The sequence below is a fragment of the Plectropomus leopardus genome, chromosome 3 (genome assembly GCF_026936395.1).
Source record: "Plectropomus leopardus strain MGB_pleo_1.0 chromosome 3, ASM2693639v1, whole genome shotgun sequence".
NCBI lineage: Eukaryota > Metazoa > Chordata > Actinopteri > Perciformes > Serranidae > Plectropomus > Plectropomus leopardus.
In genome coordinates, this window is record NC_142178.1 from 3218590 (window position 1) to 3238287 (window position 19698).

Here is a 19698-nt window from a genome sequence, read left to right on the forward strand (position 1 = left end):
CGATCAAAGAGCAAATTTTGGGTTAAAATATGCACCTGCATCATTCCTGTTTATGCACCTATCTCATTTATCAGTCCATGGGAAGCAATTTGTGCTTAAGCTTGAAAAGTGCTATTAATAAAGTTATTACCCTAGTATTTTTGCTATTATTTTTATTACTTCCAAACAAGGATTAAAAAGGGCTTGTGTTTGTATTACCTAATGACTGTACCATGTTTTTAATCTTTTTTTTCTTCTTTTTTCTATGACTGGATTTTTTCCCCTCTTTCTTGCACGAAAGGGATGTATGGGTACAACATTAAAGAAAAAGAGGGTTTAGACTGACTAAATTTGGATTTGTGTATATGAGATTTTGCTGGGGGGAATTCTTGGATTCTACTGTTACCTTTATGAAAAACAAACAAAACACTTTCTACACATAGATTATAATCAGATTAATATGATACATGATATATTATCAATAATGAATCTGTTCAAGTGCTTTCATAAGCCTAATGTGGTCACAGTGCCAAAATAAATGAAAAAGTGTCTCTGGGTTTTTGTTTTTTCGCCCTCTGTATGGAGCACTGCCAGTGACGTCCGAGGGAAGACGTCATCGTGCGTCATTGTTTCCGTTTCCGCTTCCCGCTGCCTGCTGTGTACTGCGCATGCATCTGTATGATCCTGAACACTTAGATCCATCCCATGCACTTTACTAATATGTTGTTTTCATTAATACCTGCTACACATAACGCCTTTGTTCACTCTGTGTGATTATCTAACACGCCATGAGCTCACGGTGCAGCGCAGAGCGCATGCGCTTGCGCGCCTTGGAGCGGCAGTCAGGCGCTTAGAATCAGAGATGATCGGAGGGTGAGATGGAGCCTGTGTGAGTTTCCATATTCGCTTCAGTGTCAGTGACCCATTGTAGGCGATGTTTCTTGTAATTTAGGGCATTTTCATATTTTGGGGTGTTTCTAAGATTTCAGCACATTTCTTGGATTTTAGGACATTTCTTGAATTTTAAGGACTTATCTAGGATTTTAGGACATTTCTGGGATTTTAGGACATTTCTGAGATTTTAGGACGTTTCTGGGATTTTAGGATGTTTCTAGGATTTTCGCAGGTTTCTCAAATTTTAGGTAATTTCTAGGATTTCATTTCTTAGAAAGTAGTTGGGGAACCACCAGGCACTAGGAGGGCATACTCTTGTGCGCATGCGCTGATACTGCATCGAGTTCTCTTGGCGTTTCTGTACTCTCTGGTGAAGCTAAGGAAGCGAGGTAGCTCATTGGCCCGACGTCACATCGCTGTGTTGTTGTTTAGAGCTCCTTCTTGAGAAAAATGATCAGATTGAAGCAGAAATTAGTGCCAGAGTCCTGTCGGTGTGTGCGAACATGAGTGTTGCGGGGAAGAGGTCGCGTGCGTGCTGTCTCCACTCGGTGTTGTTAAAGCAGCTGTGCTCCTCCCTGCTCTCCGCTCACTAGCATCATCAGCTCCGACCAGCAGCGATGTACGAGCAGGGGGACGAGGCGCAGGAGGACTGCGGCTCCCGGGAGGAGTGGACGCTGCTGTTCTGGACCTCCGTGGCCGTCATCGTGCCGGTCATCATCACCCTGTGGTGCAGCGCCCAGCGCTCCAAGCGGAAAACGCACATGAAGGATTTCTTCCGCAAGAGCAAGCACGGCTGGCACTACACCGACCTGTTCAACAAGCCCACCTACTGCTGCGTGTGCTCCCAGCACATCCTGCAGGGGGCTTTCTGCGACTGCTGCGGCGTGTGCGCCGACGAGCTGTGCCTACGCCGGGCCGACCGCAGCCTGCCCTGCAAGGAGATCATGGCCCCCTGCAGCCCCCAAGGAGTCATGGTGCACCGCTGGGTCCGCGGGAACGTCCCCCTCGCCAGCTACTGTGCGGTGTGCAAACAGCAGTGTGGGACCCAGCCTAAGCTCTGCGACTACAGGTAGCTACAGGTGCAGTTGTGTGTGAGTGTGTGCGCGTAAAGATGTGGTTTCTGCTCTTCATGCACCCATAAAAAGCCTCAAATAGACGATTACCCACACACTGAGGTGGCTTAACCATTTGAAACCCGAGGAAGTTGGCTTTCAGAAACATGGGGAGAAGAGGAGCAACTTAGAAAGACATTATCATGAAAATAAGCAAAAAAAGAAGAGAAATTTAAAAAAAAGAAAAATCTTTTTCTTTTTTTTATGGACATTATCCCTTTTTTGATATATATATATAAATATTCTAATTATGGGTATAGTTTTTTAGGATATTTTCCCCAAAAAATGTATTATTATATTTTTTGAAAATGGCATAAATTTGCTCAGGCTTCAAAAGTTTAAATGTCCGTGAAAGGCCTTTAAAAGCATATTTTAAATGCAGAACTTTTACTTGAACCAGAGTATTTTTACAGTATTATTTTAGAACTTTTACTGCAGTAAAGGATCAGAATACTTCCCCCACCACTGGTAATATAATATTGGTATATAGCTAAGTGCCCCATACAACCCCAGTTCCAAAACTCATGTTTCTCTTCTCATATTGTCAGAAAAATCTGCTCATCCTAATAGTGACGGCCTCAGAGGTCTTCAGAGGTGTATCTTCTTGCTTTTCTATGTGTGTGTCCCTGTGCCCTCAGGTGTGTGTGGTGTCAGACCACAGTGCACGACGACTGCATGGACAGCCTGAAGGACGCAGACCGGTGTGAGCTGGGCGAGTTCCACAGCCTCATCATCCCTCCTCACTACCTCTACCGCGTCAACAAGCTGCGCCGCAGGCACCCTGATGAGTACAGCAAGGTGCTGCAGATATGACAGGGTGGTTTGTGGGAGTTTTGTTGCGTCCCAGAGCTGTTTGGAGTAATGTTGTTGGTGTGTTTGTGTAGCTGGCTTCTTCGTGTGGCAGCGGCTGGACTCCAGTGTTGGTCTTGGCTAACACACGCAGTGGGAACAACATGGGGGAGGCTCTGCTGGGAGAATTTCGCACCCTTCTGAATCCTGTGCAGGTCAGGCTGGAGCTTTGCTTAATGTGTCTCAGACTGAATCACTCCTCAGTTAAATGTCTTCTTGTTTTCACAGCCTGGTGATGAGTTAAGATTTCAAATTCTGCACAACGCGTGACTCAAACGTCTCTCCTCCAGGTGTTCGACCTGTCTGAGCTGACCCCCTCCAAAGCCCTGCAGCTGTGCACCCTGCTGCCCCCTGGCAGTGTGCAGGTGCTGGTGTGTGGGGGCGATGGCACAGTGGGCTGGGTGCTGGATGCCATCGATACCATGAAGCTGAAGGTACAAGACTGTCTCTGAGCTGTGAGAGAGGGTTTTTTTTAACCCTCAAATTGTGCAAATTGAAATTGTGAATATAAAATATGCTTATTGGAAACACATCAATTTCCTAAAAGTGTTATTGCGGTATTTCAGGCGATTGGAAAAACTTTCTTTTTACTTTAGCTTTTATAGGTCACATGGTGCTATGGCCATCCTGCAATTTTTGGTCTTAAAAACATTCTGAGAATGATACAATGCAACCAATGCAATGTTTTAGTAATGTTTTCAGCAGCAAGCTTTCTTTTAGTTCCCGGAATATTCTTGTTAAAGTTAGACCAACGTGTTTTTTTTTTTTTTTTGTTAACACATCACATTACATTACACTTTAATTTAAAAAAAATGTCTGTAATCTCAGGCCTCAATAACATGTTCTGAATGTTGCTTTAAAAATGTTCTTCCTTTGCTCTTATGTAACATTGTGGGAACCTTTTCTGAATAAATAAACATTCTATGATCTGTCACCTCTCAACATCACCAAAACATCCTCAAAATGTTGCAGTTCAAAGGCTACGTCTTAGTCAGCATTTAACCTTACAGGAAAATTATTTGAAATGATAAACATCCTTAAAACATTCTTTGAACGTTAGATTAAAATGTTTCTTTAAAACATTATTGCAACTTGTAGATAATGGTAGCCAGTTGTGGGAATGTTTCCTGCCAGCTGGGATGTCTATGTGCTTGTCAGTATGAACTGGCTCCCTCATGATGCAGCAGGAGCTATAAGAGGTGTTATTGCACCTCTTATAGCTCCTATAAGATTTCACAGAGGAATCCACAATTCCTCTGTGAAATCGTGGACTATCACCTCCCAGAAATCCCTCATTCGTGGTCGCTCCCATGTATAAGGCGCTTGCCTTTAAATTATGGATCCATAACACGCCTACGTGGCCTTCGATTGTAAATAATGACGGCTAGTGAGGTGGCTGCAATAGAAATAAAGCTGCTGATGTTTGAGCATCCATCACCATGCTTGTTGGAATGTTATCACCAGAGGAGAAGTCACAGAACACTCAGCGGAACGCAGTCATCCCGCAATTGTGTTTTATCGACATTTTGTAAATATCGCTTAAGTTTTGCACAAATCTGTGATGGCAACCTGCCTAGTTAATCCCTCTGTTTGCCACTTTTTTCTCTGTCCAAGGGTTTTTTTGGGGGGGGTCCGTATCTGCTGTTAGGGTCAAAGGACAGAGGGATGTCATATGTTGTAAAGCCCTCTGAGGCTAGTTGTGATTTGTGATATTGGGCTTTATAGATAAAATTGAAAGATAGACCCCCCCCCAACGCCTCAGTTGAAACTCTGCCAGATGCTGCAAAGTGATGCAAAATGCATCATGGCTGTACTGTTGCATTCATGTAATGCCCTCCACCATCATGGACACAAAGAGTATAGAAGCAGATCAAGAGACAGACGCCCCTCTTCTCTCTGTCTCTCAAATTGAACAGCAATCTGATCAAATGGTAAAACTAGGCATCTCTGATCAAATGTTAATCAAGATTCTGTTACTGAGTTGTCTATTTCTCACCTCAAATGTTTTCGGAAAGATGTTTTAGCTTACCATTTAACTGTTATATGAAATCGTTTCTTGCTGGCTGGCGCAGTGCATCCTGGTAGTTGTTTTCTACCTCTTGAGCAGAGAAAGCCTAGTTTTATTCACAGGCCGTCTTCCGGCAGTGCAATACTTCTTTAATGACATAGCTGCTGCTCTTCAATTTTCCTCCATTAGGGCCAAGACCAGTTCATGCCAAGGGTGACCATCCTGCCCCTGGGGACAGGAAATGACCTCTCTAACACTTTAGGCTGGGGTGCTGGATATGCTGGAGAGATCCCGGTGGAACAGGTTCTCCGTAACATCCTGGATGCTGAGGTGGTCAAAATGGACAGGTGGGACAGAAATACTAACCTTGTGTTCCACAGTATGAAAACAATGCATCAGCTTTTTGTTTTATTTTAAGTCGTACCAGTAACAAGTTCCTCTGTCTTGAAGCATTGAAAGATCTTCTACATTAACATTCTAGAACTATGACATTGCAACACCATGGCATTCTAGAGTTATAGCTTTCTACAACCTGTAACACTCTAGAGTGTATGAAGTGCTAGAAACATTCCAGAACCCAAACATTCATAACTTAACTATGAATTCTAGAACCCTAACATTAGAAATCTAACACATTCTACAATTGTACATTAATATTCAAGAACTATAACATTCTAGTACAATACCACTGCCAAACCTTGACATTCGAGAATCATTCCTTTTTACAACCTGTAATACTCTAGAGCGTGTGGCATTTGAGAAACATTCCAGAACCCTAACATTCTAGAACTAACATCATGACTTACCATTCTACAATTGTACGTTAATATTATAGAACTGTAACATTCTATAACACTCTAGAATGCTAAAAAGATCCCAGATCCCAACATTCCAGAACTGACAACCATGCATAACATTCTACAATAGTACCATAACATTCTAGAATGAAATTCTAGCTCTATAACATTCTAGAATAGTAATACTCTAGAATGTGAGAAACATTCCAGAATTCAGACATTCTAGAACATACAAAAACTCATAACATAACATTCTACAATAGTACCTAAACATTCTAGAACTATGAATTATAGAAGAATAACACCCGAGAACCCTAACATTGTAGAGCTAACACATTCTACAATTACACATTAATATTCAAGAACATTCTAGTACTATACCACTGCAGAACCATGACAGTCTAGAGTTATACCTTTCTACAACCTGAACATGCGGCATGCTAGAAACACTCCAGAAACCTAACATTCTACAATAGTACCTTAGCATTCTAGAACTATGAATTCTAGAAAAATAACATTCTAGAACCGCAACATTGTAGAGCAAACACATTCTACAATAGTACAATAACATTCTAGAACTATGAATTCAAGAAGGATAACATTCTAGAACTCTAACATTCTAGAACTAATATTAATGACTTAACAACAAATGTACATTTTCACTCTAGAAATAAAACATTCTAGAACTATATACCATTGCAGAACCATTCTATAAGTATACTTTTCTACAACCTGTAACACTCCAGAAACCTAACATTCTCGTACTAACATCAATGACCTAACATTCTACAATTGTACATTGATTCAAATAAATGATTAATTTAACAATACAGTATTTTTCCACCAGGATTGTATTCATGTCCATGTTTATTTCTAAAATCTAACTCTGGCCCTGTCTGTGTTTCTTTTGCTTCTGCTTATTTCCAACATAACCATTTTCAGATGGAAAGTGCAGGTGGCTTCAAAGGGCCTCTACTTCCGTAAACCAAAGGTGAGTTTCTGATCATTTTGCAGTCTGATCACTACTTGCAGATATGTTTGGATTCAGGTTCACCGACACACTCTGCTGCACACGTAACACACACACTGCACGTCCTCCTCAGGTCCTGTCCATGAACAACTACTTCTCTGTGGGGCCTGATGCTCTGATGGCGCTCAACTTCCACACACACCGCGAGAAAACACCCTCCTTCTTCTCCAGCCGCATCATCAACAAGGTCAGAGAGTTTGAAAGGCTTCATTTGAATACATAAAGCATGTGCAAATATTTACTGAATTTGAATATGCATATTGACACAAAGACATTTCCTGTGAATATGCTGGCTTCCTCACATCTGAAGCATCAGATAAGCAAAGTGTTTCATATTGATGCCTACTATTCTCTTTTTTCCACAGGCTGTGTATTTCCTGTATGGCACCAAAGATTGTTTAGTGCAGGAATGTAAGGATCTGGATAAGAGGATTGAGGTACATGTGACGAAGCTTCATGCAAACTCTTCACATATGCGTTTCATAAGGAGAATCAAACAGAATCATCCAGTGTCTGCACTATTTATAATATTTTTGTCTTAAAATCACCAACTTAGGACCTAAATTCTACATCAGGAGGCTCTCACCAAGCGGCCACTATACGTGTGAATTCTGAATATTCTGAAAAATACAGGGACAAAAAATGAACTCATAACTTTCATAACTTAATGTTCTACAATTAGTTGTGCCACAACACTCAAGAACTAAACCACTTGAGAACGGTAACATTCTAGAATCACCCTAGAACTTTAAACATGGTAGAAATATTCTAGAACCCCAACATTCTGAAACTCAAGAACGATACCATTGCAGAACTGTGACATTCTAGAATCTGTAACACTCCAGGACCTGTGGCATGCTAGAAGCATTCCAGAACCCTAACATTCTAAAACTAACAAACATTCATAACATAACATAACATAACATACTATAATATATATATATATATATAAAACAATCACTTTCTAGAGCAGTAACTTTCTAGAACCAAGTCTTAATATAGAACTATACCATTGCAGAACCTCAACATCCTAGACCTAACAAACATTCATAGTTCAGCATGCTACAGCTGTAACCTAACATTCTAGAGCTATAAAATTATAGAAGAGTAATTTTCTAGAACACTACAATTCTAAGCCTATACCATTAAAGAACTGTGACATTCAACAACAATAACATTCTAGAACCCGTGGCATGCTAGAAACATTCCAGAACCCAAACATTCTAGAACAGACATTCATAGCTCAGCATGCTACAGCTGTAACTTAACATTATAAAACTATACATTTCTAGAACAATAACATTCTAGAACAGTAAAATTCTAAACCTATACCATTGAAGAACTGTGACATTCTAGACCTATAACATTCTAGAACCTGTAACACTCTAGAACCCATGGCATGTTGGAAACATTCCAGCACCCTGACATTCTAGAACTAACAAACATTCATAACTTAACATTTTACAATTGTACCTTAACATTTTAGAACTATACAATTCTAGAACAATAACCTAATAGAACTACACCATTCTATCCGTGGCTTGCTAGAAATATTGTGGAACCGTTACGTTCTAGAGCTCAGGAACATTCATAGCTTTCTGCAAGTGAACCTTAACATTCTACAATTAACAAACCGTCACTTTGGCCTTGCGACTGTCACATTATCATAAATGTGAGCTGTCACAAACACCTTAAGGGAAATTCCTCAAATTTGGCATAAACGTCCACTTGGATTCAATGATGAATCGATTAGTATTTGGTGTTCAAAGGTTACTATAACCTCACAAAACATGTTTAAAAAAACAAAAAAAACCCTCAACAATTGATATGCTAATTATGACAAAGTTACACAAAATTGTCTAATAGAATAAAGTAATGTAATAATAGTAGTAAATTAGTAATAGTAATAAATTCTAGTAATGACATTTTATATTCTAAAAGGTCAAAGGTCAACTTAATGACAATAATATTCCTCAAAAACACTTTTCTGGACATTACTCAGCGTCATATCTCAGTAATAGAAGGGAAGACATTTGGTCAGACACTGAATTGGTGACACTAATCTTAAAACTGTGCCGACTGTAGAGATCTTCTGTTTGTAAAGCATTCATGTTTTAGAATCTGATTTTTTGCAGCAACATTCATATTTAAAGCATTGTCAACTGTCTTGACTACATATGAGTCTGGACGGACATGGATGTAAACTGTGACTGCAACTTGACTGGTTTGCGGAGGCATACAAGCACAAGTTTTTTTCCAGTCTTTATGCTAAGCTAAGCTCAGCTAACCGACCGCTGTCCTTTTCCAGCTGGAGTTGGATGGAGAGAGGGTGGCTCTGCCCAGTCTGGAGGGCATCATAGTTTGTAACATCGGCTACTGGGGAGGAGGCTGCAGACTCTGGGACGGTATGGGAGATGAACCGTGCCCCCCCACACGGTAAGACTTGCACCAGTATACAGCACATATCATTAATACTCTGAACAGTCATTAATATAAATGGCACAGAAATGTCAAATGTCCATCAGAAGGGAGCAGAATTCATCCTGAGTTATTGTTTATGCTATGGTGTTCTTACTAAAATGTTTATAAGAAGTGCTCTGCGTTACCATGGCAGCACCAGCAGTGCTCAGCAGTGAGATCTCCCATGTCACCCTGCAGGCTGGATGATGGTCTGCTGGAGGTGGTGGGTGTGTTTGGCTCCTTCCACTGTGCTCAGATCCAGGTCAAGCTGGCCAATCCTGTACGGCTGGGACAGGCCCATACAGTCAGGGTGAAGCACATGCACGCACACACACACACACACACACACACACACACACACACACACACACACACGTGGCTCTGCCACAGTGCTTCCTGTTTACCTCAATAAGCAGTTATGGAGAAACACAATGAGGGAGTTAAATTTGTTTTCGCTGCTATTTGCCTCGTCACAGCTCTCGAGAATCTCATTTTGAAGTAATCAGATTAGGCATACACTACTTTCATGTGCTCATATCCTCTGCTTGTTTGTACACCAGCTCATTCTGCTCCTTACATGCTAATCTGAAACACTTGGGGAGTGGTGGGTGTTTGCCACAGGAACACAGGAAGCACAACAAGGAAAACACAATTTGAATATTATTTGAATACTTTGCATAATTATGTGCAGGGTGTTCTTTTGGTGTTTAATTTGATTTTACAGAAATACACAGATGCCGGTTCATTATTCAATTATGTCCACTTACCTCTACTCACTCAAGCCTACCCTCCACAACCACCCTCTACCTCATGGTGCAAGTAATTGAAGAAAATTATAATAATTATAATATTTAAAAGTCATGTATAAGAGGTAAAATAAACACATTAAAGAAAAAAAAAATAATGAAAAAAGAAAATATTTACATGATTTGATTGACTTTTTGATCATAAGGAAGTGTGCCATATAACATCACAATTTGCACTGGAGATCTAAACATTAACATACATAGTCATAAATTACAAATGAATAATAACACATAATAATTCTAATTATACTTAAAACAACTTTATTTCTATAGCAAATTTAAAAACAGAGTTTACAAAGTACTGTGACAAACAAAGCAAAAAGCTGAAATGGGATACTTAGACGGCGAAACAACAATGAAAAGCCAAACAGTCCAGTTGAACACAAGCAAGAAGAAACAAGGTTAGCGTTAGGATCAAATTAAAACCAGAAGACAAATAATGCAAGATGCAGAACGCATTATGTCAGTATAGATAATACAAAGAAAAAGACCAAAAACAACAACAGAAACAATAAAAGCGATCAATTCACAAACAAAAGGAAATAAAATGGATAAAACATAAATTAAAAGATAAAGAATAAATATAATAACAACATCACATAAAAGCAAATTTATAAAAATGGGTTTTGAGAAGTGATTTAAAATAAGTCACTGATTCTGTAGCCTTATCTCCTCAGGCAGGTCGCTCCAAAGCCGAGGGGCCCTGATGGCAAAAGCATGGTCACCTATCAACCAATAGTACCTTAAGCTGCCCCTCTTAGCATAAAATCTAAGAAAATTTGAAAAAAAAAAGTCCTGATTCTTACATTGTATGTTGAACGTTATTTATTGAATTTGATTGCATTATTTTGCAGTTAAAAATATTCGCGAAAAAGCATCTGATAGCAGCACAATGAAAATGATGTTGCTCCAGGTTTCAAGGGGTTAATGTGAAACAGCTGTATTGAGTGTTTTTAGCAGTTTGAATCACTGGGTCTGATAGTTTTGGAGAGGAAGAGACCTCTGCGGCTCCTGCTAAATACTTCCTCAGCAATGAACACAAGATCTGGTTGCAATCTGCAAACTTCACCACTAGATGCCGCTAAAGCTCCATAAACCTGACACACTGCTCCTTTAAGCCTTTTCTAGGAATGATGACACTCAAAAGAATTAGAAATATTGGAAGGTTGTGGTTTACACGTTGGGGAATTGTTGTGTTCATGAGCTTTGAGGTCGTAAAATGGGAACAACATGGAAGCTGAAAAGAAGATGGCTTGCATTTTAATGCTCCGAGCCTTTAAACAAGAGGTTGGTAGCTGTTTCCAGTTTATATTTTTATATCTTATTTTATTTTTTAAACGTTTATAAGTTATATATTATATATTCATATTTTATCTAGTTCACTCTACATGGACAGCAGTTAAGAATAATACCATATTACACATTACATGTGATCAAAAATTGATATTTAATACGTGAATTAATAAAAAAGTTTCCATTTTTTTTTACCAAACTTTGACTTTTGCCCATCATGTTTATGTATTTATGACGTCAAGTCGCCAACTCGTGTTATAAACTAACGTTATCAGTGTTATTATACTCCTGGCATGCTTTATAGTTTAAAGTTTGCTTGCTTGCTACAGCTAATAGATGGCAGATACTAAAATGCACAACTACTAAAAATAAATGATAGTTGTATAACTTTTTACCATCAATAGTTGACACTGTTTCCATGGTTTCTGCCATTTCTGCCACCCCGAAAAGTCCCAACTCTGCAACTTTGGTATCATCAAAAGTGTCAGTTTTCTTGTGTTGCGTTTAGATTCATTTCACAAGCATTTAAACCTGGAAACCCAAGCAAATTAGTTTGATTTATTTTGAAAACATAGAAGGCATGAACAACTTGGAAAAAATGTCCCGCAAATTCCCAAAAATTTGTAACAGGTGGCAAGAAAAATGACATAAAAAAGAGAAGATAAAGATAGAAAAAATTATTGGAAAATGAACACAAAAAAACAATTGTTCATAATTATCATAACTATGTATTTAAAATGATGTTATAGGAAAAAAATTGAATTTTTTTTAGCACTTTTCTTCTTCTTTTCAAATTTTTAGGTAATTTTTTTGTAATTTTAACAAATTTCTTGCCAATATTTTAGGTAACTTATTATAGAGTTACTCATTGCCACCTTCTTATGATCTTGAAAGGAATAAGGTCAAAATTTCAGTTTTCAAAGTTTTAAGAGAGCCATTCATGTGCCTGTAACTCATAAATACAGGAAACACGATATTGCCGAGGAGGCTGTGAAGGCAGCGTTAACTCTTATTTAGTCGTAGTCATAGCAACAGAGTTGTTCTCCTCTCTCACCACATGAAAACACAGAACAGAAACGTCAGTGAGCACCAGATGTGGTGCTAACTTCCATTATTACCACCATTATTAACGCGATACAGGATATCCCATAACTCTCTTTCCCTCTCCAGCTGGTTCTCAAGAGCTCCAAGATGCCCATGCAGGTGGACGGGGAGCCGTGGGCCCAGGGTCCCTGCACCATCACAATCACCCACAAGACCCAGGCCCTCATGCTGTACCACAGCGCCGAGCAGACGGACGACGACGACGACGAATCCAGCGCCTCAGAGACAGAGAGCCCCACCCCTCACGACTCACCCAGGCCCCCGGGGCCGGCCTCCGCTCGTGCATGACCCAACCTGAGCACCATGTGATCTGAAGCTCCCCTCCTCTTAGTGTCTGTCTTCTTTCTGCAGCCCAGTTTCCGTTAACCCCTCATTTGCAGCGGCACTCCTTTAAAGTCTTTGAACACCTCGGATCATATTGATGAGTAAAGGTGTTATAATGATCCTGTGTAACGATTTCAGATGTTTTCAGAGAGCTCACAGGAGTTAGTTTGGAAACGGGCTGCTGTGGTTAGTTTTCGGTCTTTTATCTCACCGTGTATTGTGACCCAGAGCTCAGGCAGTTCCTCCTGCACAGGCAGGGGTGGTCAGGAGGAGGTGAATGTTTTTGAGGGAGATTGTTGTTTGTTTGCACTGATCCCTCGTGCCATAGACATTTAGAGCCAACTATAGTGTATTTATGATACTGTATTTATAACCGAGTGCCCAGCGCAGCCCTGCAGGCATCAGTGAGCCATTTTTAACAAGTTGCGCAGGTTCCATTGACCCCACAAAGCCATGTCTCAGTCAGTGAGGAGCAGGTGAGGAAGTATTAATACAGGAAAGATTGTCAAGTGGAGGTTCTGTTGAGGGAGCATCCAAAGCTTTATTTTCCTTTCTTTTCTTTTTTTTTTTTTTACCTCAGAAAGAGCACAAACAGCAAACACATTTTCTGGGTGTGAGTTGTTAAACTGCACAGAGTATTTGTTAAAATCCCCTTCAGGAATCACAATGTTGATAGTTTTTTAGCATCTCTTGCATTTGTGGCCAGAGATGAAGCTTTGGATTGTGTGTGATGGAGCGAGCGCTCTGATGCCGTGTCTCTAGGAGCTCGCCAAACCTTTGTGTTGTACCAGGATACCGTTTTGAAACTACATTTAACTCTCCTCTCCTCCTAAAAGCTACAGCAAACAGCTAGGCTTGTTTATTGGTTTATTTTAAAAGTACTGCCAAGTAACTGAGGACTGATTTAACCTTTAGTTTTCCTTCTTTCTTTACACAGCTCCTCCTGTTTACATGCTTTGTGTTGCACTGTTTTGGCACTTACACTGATAGATCCCTCACACTGCTTAGAGTGTAGGTTATATACATGAAACCACAGAGCTGACATCAATGTTGCTGCCGATAGTGATGACTGCTGATGAGATTAAGCTGTCCCATGTTCTTATTTTTGCATTTTTGAAGTCATCCTTCTGCATTCGCGGTTTAACAAATAGTCCCCACCAGTTGGCCGACTAAAGACAGTATTTTCTGCAGACAGGTCAAGTAGAGTTGGTCTTCTACTTAATATTGATAGCATCAGAGTTACTTGCATGTGCTGTAGTGTTTAGATGACATTGATCTAACTGAGTTTTATTTGTTGCATTTTTCCTGTACTTTACATAACATGTGCTAGAGGTCATGTGTTTTTCTGTGATTAATTGAGTTATTTAATGTCCTGTTTCTCACAGCCATATCAGAGAAGTCTGAGGAATGTTTGTTTCTGATGAGTCTGGAGCCAACATGCTGCTCAAAAGGCTGGACAGGGATGGGGTTTTTTTTGCCGCGTGATGCCTATGCTTTTGGATTATGCACCTCCTTGGCACGTAACCAAGCCTCATAGTTTTATCACCCTCTATGTGTTTAGTGAATGTCCTCTTGCCTGAGGACAGCTGTTTGACCTTTGACCTTATCATCTGTGTTTACCAGAGTTGTGTTTGTCTTGTGTTGCACTGAATGAGTTTAAATGTTGCTGGGGGTTTATTGGTGGGTTTTTAGCCACGAGAGCAGCATGGCTCTAGTTCAGAACACTGTTTTAGAACAAATTACCTCGATAACCTTTTTGGATGAATTGTGATGCAATTTGGTACAGATATTTGATGGTGCCTTTAGAGTAAATCCTAATGATTTTGTTGATCCTGAGTATTTAGTTAGTGCCATCCACTAGGCTTGGGCGGTATGTAATATTTCATACCTTCCTGAAATTTCACTGGGGTGTACAGTACATGACAGTGTAAGTGTGTGGTGTCACGGTTGCTAACAATCACCAGCCCCGGTTTGGGCAGAATAAATCTTTAATTCACTGGGTTAGATGTAAAAAAACATGCCATTATTCCCCAAAGTCCTGTAACTTCTCCCTCTACTACTAGGTGTCGCTGTGTCTTTCAGCTCAGCTACTTGTTGCACTAGTCTTGCACTACATACAATTTGTTTAATAGAAAGAGGAGTGCCTGTATTTATGATGGTATTTAAGGATATACTTTTGGGATTTCTACATTATCCTGGTATACTATAACACCGCCCAAGCCTACCACCCACAGGTTGAATTTTTGCTTGTCAAACACTGTTGTTCTTGATACCAAAACTACTGAATGAATTTCTCTCAGCCTCAGCCGAAGTTTGAAATGAATGCTGGAAAGTACGCTTACATGCTATATTTAAACATATTTAGAGTTGGACCTATATAAAGATGTTGTTTGCAAAACAGCTTGAAGGGATAGTTGAGATTTTTGTAAGTTGGTATGAGTCAGTTTATTACATACAGTAGATGTCAGTCAGTACACCCCCAGTTCAGAGATTGAGGCTGGAGTCTGACGGAGGCTATTGAATGTACTGCTGTGCAGGGGTCAGCAATAAAAGAAATTTTATTAAAATATGTATTCCAACATACCGTGATACCGCCCAAGCCTACCTGATATGCTGTCTAAAGGATAATAACCCTTTTGATTAACATGACATGGTCATTTTTTTGGTACCAACATTGAAATGTTTTGCGCCACTGGTGGTAAGGATCTAAGACAAGCAAAGCAATCGCTCCATTTTTTAAGACCATCCATAAAATTTGTTTTCTGGCATATATTAACTACTTAACCTCAAAAAAATGCTAGCGTGGCTAAAAACTTATTTCATTGTTAAGGGTGGAGGGACATGAACGTGATGTTTTTTTTTTTCTTTATTATGTTCCCAATTCAGACATGTCAGTTTATTATTGTTTGTGAAATCTTGGCAGATATAGATCAGTATTTATATAGACAAAAGGCAAATTTCACTGTATTGTGCGTACCAAAATCTTTCTTTATTAATTAATATATATTTGAACATGCTTTCTTTTGTGCAGTAAAATATCTAGAAAAAATAAGAGAACCCTTAAGGCTGATAAGAATGTGTAGAAAACATAATTAGTTTCACTTTGACTTCAATACACAAGGCTTCCCAGAAGGAAGCCTAATGTAGCCTCTACTAAACAGCAGTGAAAATACAGATAACCGTGTCTGGGAAAGAATCAGCTTTTATTGGTAACAATCATGTAAAACATAGCTGTTTATAAAAATGGTAGTTAAGAGCTTTTGTGGAAATTGTAACTACGGGTGAGAAAATCAGATTTTGGTTGAACTGAATGTAAAGAAGCGATCTTTTGAATTTGAAGTCATTCCCATAAATATTTTCATATATAAGCCAGCTGTCTTTGTGTTTTAATTAAATTATATTATAAATGATTCAATGAATTTGGGGGGAAACTACAATCCCAGCCTTGTGGTTGTATGCCTTTCACACCTGTCAAGTTCTTCCATGAGACATCTGTGTAAACTGTTGATATAATTAGTGCATGGATTCTTGAGTTATAGTCAAAAAAAATATTTTTTAAATTTTTTTGTTTTTTAAAAAAAGCTTAAAGACTTTACTTTTTTAGAAAGCCCTCAACTAGCCATGCACTTAAATGATAATTACCTTGGCACTCTACTGGAGATGTTTACTCTGTAGCACTTTGAGATTATCTTCAAATGAAAATTACATCACTAATACATTTTCTTTACCTTAGACTTCGACCATCAAATTCTAATCAAGTCATCATTGAGTCCAAGTGGACATTAGTGCCAAATTTGAGGAAACTCACTTATCTTATAAAGGTGTTCCTAAGATGTTGCGTTCACAGGAATGAGACAGACACAAGGTCAAAGTGACTGTTAGTTTTACAATGTTAAGTTACAGCTGCAGAATGTTAAGTTATGATTGTTTGTTTGTTCTAAAATGTAAAGTTTCCAGGATGCATCCAGCATGTTGTGGATCTTTCGATATTCCATTCACAAGAATGAAATGGATGTAAGCTCAAAGAGACTTTGACCTTTGACCACCAAATTCTAATCAGTTCATTGTTGAGTCCAAGAGGATGTTTTGAAGTTTGAAATTTCTTTTCTTCAAATTTGAAGAAATTCCCTCAAGGTGCTCATGAAATAACTTGATCACAAACATGGTACGGATGCACAGATGAACAACCCAAAAAACGCAAAGCCTCAGACCCTGGCTATTGGCAGTGCAGAAGCATAAAAAACTGCTGCTGTGATCTCTGACCAGGGATTTTGTGCTCCTGTTGGTTAAAATAAAATCATCACACTGACATTATTACATCGATGGATATGTTAATCATTTACCAAGTTATCAAATGTTGAGCTCAAGTTGTTTAAAAATGTCCTGCTCATTTCAAAGCAACTGCTACCGCACTCAATTCATCATTTACATAATTATATCCTCATGTTGAAAACAATCATGCAGTATATATCTGTAATGATTAACATTATGCAAACAAGTGTGAATGCGGACTGTGCGCATGTGAATGCTGTTTGTTTAAGCAGCAGGATGGTGCCATTCCCCATCATGTGATTTCATTTTTATGATGCACCAGTCTCCTACAGAGCCTCATACCACACACCTACTGTGTTCACTTTTTTTTCCAAGCCCGTGGCTGGTGTTGTGTTTATTTCTCTGATGAAGGATGGCTTTTGGGATTGTCTCTCTTCTTAAAATCAGATCTTTTCCCACCACGGTTATTCCCTCCTGGAGCGGTGGGGGACATTTTGTCTTGTTCTGAAGGAAATGAACCAAAAGGTTTCTTAAGTACACCTATAAAGGTGTATCACCAGCAAAAATGAGTGGAATTTTCAAATCAAAAATCATACATGCTCAAATATCATTGAGTGTGAACACCTGAATTTGTAGTTATTAGTTGCTTCAAGTTGCTCTTGAAGACACAATTCCAAATTCAAGTCATCTGAAGCCTCCAGAGTTTGCCAGCATCTTGCTACATAGGTGATTGCAGGACATATGAGACAGTTTATAAGCCGTTGTTTTTATTGGACTATCCTGGTGAGCTTTGGTCTTTGTCACTGCCACAGCTTCAGCACGTGGTTATTACTGTGCAAACTAAACTGGTGTGACCTTTTTTTGTAATTCAAGTTTTTTTTGGAGTCAAATTAGTACACATCATACATCACAGCATACTGACATTTTCTTTCTTTTTTTGTTTTTGTTTAGGACAACACAATTCAAAAGAGATAAATTAGAGTAAAAAAAATACGAAGCCTATGTTGTAAAATCACTCATACAAGCTACAACAACACCGGTTGAGAAGTTATTGAGAAGCAACCAAACATAGGGAAAGAGGGGAAGAAAACAAGGTAACAACAAAAACAAACCAACAAAAAAAACAAACAAACAAAAACAACAAAATATAAATGAAAATAAAAATTAAATAAATCAACAATGAAATAAAAGGGGGAGGCAAACAACTTTAATACAGTAAACGTGGAGAGGATACTGAACCCAAGTTACATTCGAGGTAGTTGTCAATTTCAGTATTAATGAACCTGCACAGATCCTTATCCTGTAGTGTACTATTGCATAGGTGCCAGTTAAAGCACTCCATGGGCTTTTGAGGAAAAAGAACAGCAAGTTCTACTGGGCTATGGCCAGAAATATGATGACTATCTATATTGCAGGACAGGGTGTTGTCCACCCAGGGCTTATTCACCAGGTAAAAATCCAATCTAGACTGTGTGTGAATTGTGGGGTACTGAATAAAATGTAAAGTTTTTCTCTGTCGAATGCGTTAGTCGCCATATATCCACTAGTGCTTGGTCTTTAATCAGAGTTTTCAACACCATTTCAGCCTTACTGTAGTGACTACTTACAGCTGAGGGTAGTTTGTCAATTATATTGTCCAAGACAGTGTTATAATCTCCCCCATCACAAGAGGTATATCTCCCAACATAGAGATATGATTGTTAATTTCATGAAACACGGAACCATCTGAACTAGGAGGAGCGTATATATTGATAAATGCCATCTGTTCATTATTAAGTTCACCAATAGTAATGACAAATCTCCCAAAAGCATCTGCAATATTTCGTGATATGGTAAAATTTAAGTTTTTATGAAAAAAATCACCCCTCTACCTTTTGTATTATATGTACTATAAGAAATTTGGCCAACCCAGTCCCTAGTCATTTTCACTGCTTCTTGTTGAGATAAGTGTGTTTCTTGCAAGAATAATATTTGACATTTTTGACTTTTAGCGAAATTCAAATTTTTTTTCCTTTTGATGGGCTGTTGTATGGCTCTTACGTTCCTTGTCATAAGATTAATTGTATTAGCTCTGTTCAACATAACACAAGTAGGCCAGCCCATAACAACACAAATACACATAAAAGAAAGGGGGAAAAAAAGAAGACCCCTCCCCCATCTAATAAAGACCACCAAAGACTCCCGTAGTCACCCTCTATTGTACAACAATGTAGGTTTACACCTAGGGAAAGAAAACTTTACTATCTGCAAAATGGGGGGTAGATTTAATCAGCCCGATAGAGATTTGGCACTTATTATAGTCTGTTGCTCTTAAAAGGCCTGAGACTTTATTTTAAGCCATAAATAATTAATATTTAGACATTTAAGATGAAATGAAACATGCAAAAGAAAATCGAGCAGGACTGCTCCAAATAATAACAAACAAAATAAAAGGAAAGAAGAAAATAAAATAAATAAATAAAATAAATAGGGGAGAAAAGAAATATATATATTAAGCTGAATTACATAATGACCCACAGTGCTATGCCGGTAGCCTACAGGTAAAATATAATAAAAAGAAAAAAATATATCAGTAGCTCTCCCAGCCAGAAGAGTTCGTACCTTTTTCCCCCTCCTTTCAGTCAGTAGGATTTAAAATCCACATTATTGCGTATAGGCCTATTCTCTCTTTTTTAAATTTATTTATTCATTTATTTTTTTATACTTCACAGTCACAGTCAGTCCATTTATTACTGTTACTTGCCAGACCTTGGAGCAGGGAGTCCACTTT

General features: G+C 38.8%; 1 protein-coding gene and 1 long non-coding RNA gene across 2 annotated transcripts; one reads left to right on the forward strand and one right to left on the reverse strand.

The window, feature by feature from the left end:
- The first annotated feature begins 705 nt into the window (after positions 1-705).
- Positions 706-16024, forward strand: dgke (diacylglycerol kinase, epsilon). The gene is made up of 11 exons (XM_042485158.2): positions 706-1942; positions 2624-2783; positions 2870-2989; positions 3125-3268; positions 5032-5189; positions 6582-6630; positions 6743-6856; positions 7035-7106; positions 8978-9105; positions 9328-9439; positions 12399-16024. Exons 1-11 carry the CDS (start codon positions 1491-1493, stop codon positions 12618-12620), a joined length of 1731 nt encoding a protein of 576 aa, XP_042341092.2. The 5' UTR covers positions 706-1490; the 3' UTR covers positions 12621-16024.
- LOC148189862 (uncharacterized) lies at positions 15843-19608 on the reverse strand. Its single transcript, XR_015776168.1, has 2 exons — positions 17553-19608; positions 15843-17432 (listed from the first exon to the last, which is right to left on the reverse strand). It is a non-coding gene; the product is annotated as an uncharacterized LOC148189862 (long non-coding RNA).
- Positions 19609-19698: the final 90 nt, after the last annotated feature.